Source organism: Fonticula alba (assembly GCF_000388065.1).
Source record: "Fonticula alba strain ATCC 38817 unplaced genomic scaffold supercont2.4, whole genome shotgun sequence".
Classification (NCBI taxonomy): domain Eukaryota; order Rotosphaerida; family Fonticulaceae; genus Fonticula; species Fonticula alba.
This window is the reverse complement of record NW_009242974.1, coordinates 570,637-573,237: the sequence shown is the minus strand read 5'-3', so window position 1 is coordinate 573,237 and position 2,601 is coordinate 570,637. Positions and strand designations below refer to the sequence as shown.

The 2,601-nt window shown below is 64.5% G+C and overlaps 1 protein-coding gene across 1 annotated transcript; it reads left to right on the top strand.

The window, feature by feature from the left end:
• Positions 1-94: 94 nt before the first annotated feature.
• On the top strand, positions 95-1,097 carry H696_02668 (hypothetical protein; the record flags this gene model as incomplete). Its single annotated transcript, XM_009496582.1, has 3 exons — positions 95-259; positions 442-861; positions 1,041-1,097. The coding sequence occupies 3 exons, from the start codon at positions 95-97 to the stop codon at positions 1,095-1,097; spliced, it is 642 nt and encodes a 213-aa protein (XP_009494857.1).
• Positions 1,098-2,601: the final 1,504 nt, after the last annotated feature.

Genomic DNA, 2,601 nt, shown 5'->3' with positions numbered 1-2,601 from the left:
GACAGGGAGAGATATCTCCGGGGGGGGGGGGGGAGGGCTGACACCACGCGCGCGCGCGCGCGTCTCCCCCACCCCACGCCCCCCGCTTCTGTTCATGCCTCTGCTCCATGCATTTGCCTACGGATATGTCTTCCCGTGCCTGCCTGCTAACCGGCCCGTCTCGCCTGCTCCAGTGGCCTCCCAGCATTCGCTCTCGGTGGCTGCGTCGCGGCCAGTGGTCAAGGTCCACGGGTTTGTGGTCCGGTCGACGGATGCGCCTGTACGCCGTGCCTCTCGCTCTTTGCCCCTCTCGGCGGGTGCCCTGGCCAATCATCATCCTCGCCCTCATCCTCGCCCTCATTCTCACCCTTATTCTCACCCTTATTCTCACCCTTATTCTCACCCCCACCCTCAACCTCATCTCGATCATCATCACACACGGTCCCCCGGCCGGCCATTCAGTTCGAGCCGCTGCGCCTGATCTCGCCAGCGGAGCTGGGGAAGTTGGCCGACCGGCCCCTGCACGAGGTGACCTTCCGGGCGGTCTTCCGGCTGCCGGTTCACCTGGACGAGGAGGGGGCATTGGATTCGGCCGAGACGACCGGCTCTGCGGCGCTGGAGCACCTGGCCCGGCGGTTCTTCCACCGGAGCCGGGCCTTCTTCCTGGAACAGAACATCCTTGTGCGCATGGTCGAGGAGCATGGCATCCATGTTGGCCACACGGTTCGGCTGCGTTTCCTCCAGCACGTGCCAGCCAATGAGGCGGCCCGGCTGTCCACGGTGTCCGAGGCCGTGGACGGATCGCCAGCCCCCGAGGACCCGCTGCCGGCCGAGGACCCGAACGCCACCATCTGTGGCCTGGAAGTTCGGTGGAGCTTTGAGGTGCGTGTCGTCCTGGCTTTCCATTTCCTTGTCTCTCTCCCCCTCTCGGCCTCTGCTGCACTGGCCCCTGTCCGGTTGTTCAGTCACTCACAGGCCGTTCGGCTTGGCCCACCCACCCGTGCACGCATACACGCGTACACGCATACGCACGCACGCACATGCATCTACGCACGCACCAGGACGATGATGTCGTGTCGGCGATCGCCGGGCGGGCGGTTCGGTGGCTCGCACCGTAGATTGGCATATGTCCGCTCAGCGCCGACGGCATGGTATATGTATATCGCCGGTCGGCCTTTTCGGCCCTTTCTTGTCCCCTCCGCATGGAGTCTGGCCCCTCCTCCCCGTCAACCCTCGTTGGAAATATTCACATTGCCGCCTTCCGTGGTTCCACCTCTTCTGTCCTGCGTGCCTTCCTTTCTTGCGCCCCTGGTTGCTTACCACCGGCTGGTCCTCTCCTGTATGATACACACTGTCGAGCGTGGTACTTTGTTCGGCCGCGCTGGCCCGACCATGGGAGACAGGGGCGAGGGTAGATGAGCCGCGGAGCAGGTGCCCGGTGTTTACCTCTTTCCCCCTGGCTGCCCCCCCTCCCTCAGCGTGGCTCTCGCTGCGGTCCTTGATCCCTGCCTCGGCCCTGGACCGGCCCCCCCCCCCGCCGCTTCCCCCCGACGTGGTGAATTGCGTGCGAGACCATGCACACCCGGGTGTGCATGTATGCATGCTTTTACCGGTGCATGTGTGCAGGGGTCAATGTGTCGGTGTCTGTGTGGATGTTGGTGTATGTGGATAGGGGGGGGGTGTATGCGGTCCTTTGATTGCTCAGGTATGTGTGTGTTTGCGCGCAAAGAATGGTGGTGATGATCCTCTTCTCTGGCTGCTACTACATGTTGTCTTTTCCGGGGGGGGGGGAGAGGCATCTGCTTGCTCTTTGTTACGAGCGGAGAGCGGAGGCGGAGAGGGGAACACGGGATGGGGGAGAGATCCATATGCATGGGTCACCGGGGGAGAGGGGAAACTGCCGGGGGCGAGGGAAGGGGAGGGGAAATGGCGGAGGTGCAGACCAGAGGCAAGGAAGTGCCCCGCAGGTTGCAGAGAGGTAGAAAGGCGGGTCGACAGGCGGAGGCACTAAGAGAGAAAGGGATGGGCGAGAGGGGGAGGGGGGGAAGAGGGGAGGCGGCAGCAGCAGCAGCAGCAGCAGCAGCAGCAGCAACAACAGCAGCAGCAGCACTGCGACTGCAGGGAAGAGGTCGAATGGCCGGCGAAGGGGTTTGAGAAGGGGGCGAGAGGCGTCTGCGGGGAGGAGGAGAGGGGCACGAGGCGGAAGGGAGGAGCTAATGTACAGATGGGAGGCAGGCAGGAGGCAAGTGTGCCGAGGGGGGGAGGGAGAGAGAGCGACCAATCGGGGGGCAGAGAGAGACGGGAGTGGGGACAGAGACAGAAAGACGCCGGCAGTCGAGGAGCGGGGTGTGGCGAGGAGCGGGGGAGGCCTTGGAGAGAGTCGAGGCCGCACACCGGGGAGCAGACAATCGTAGGAGCACCGAGGGGGAGGACGGGGAACGGGGAGGGAGGGAGGGGGCGCGGAGAGAGATGCACGCTTGTGTGCCCTGCAGCCTATCACCGCAGATGCACGCCTTTGCCCGATCCCCCGGCCATCAGCGGGCACATGGAGGATGTCTGCGCATGTGCCGGGCTGGACGCGGCCCATGCGCAGCTCACGCCATCATGTTCACGATGCAAGAG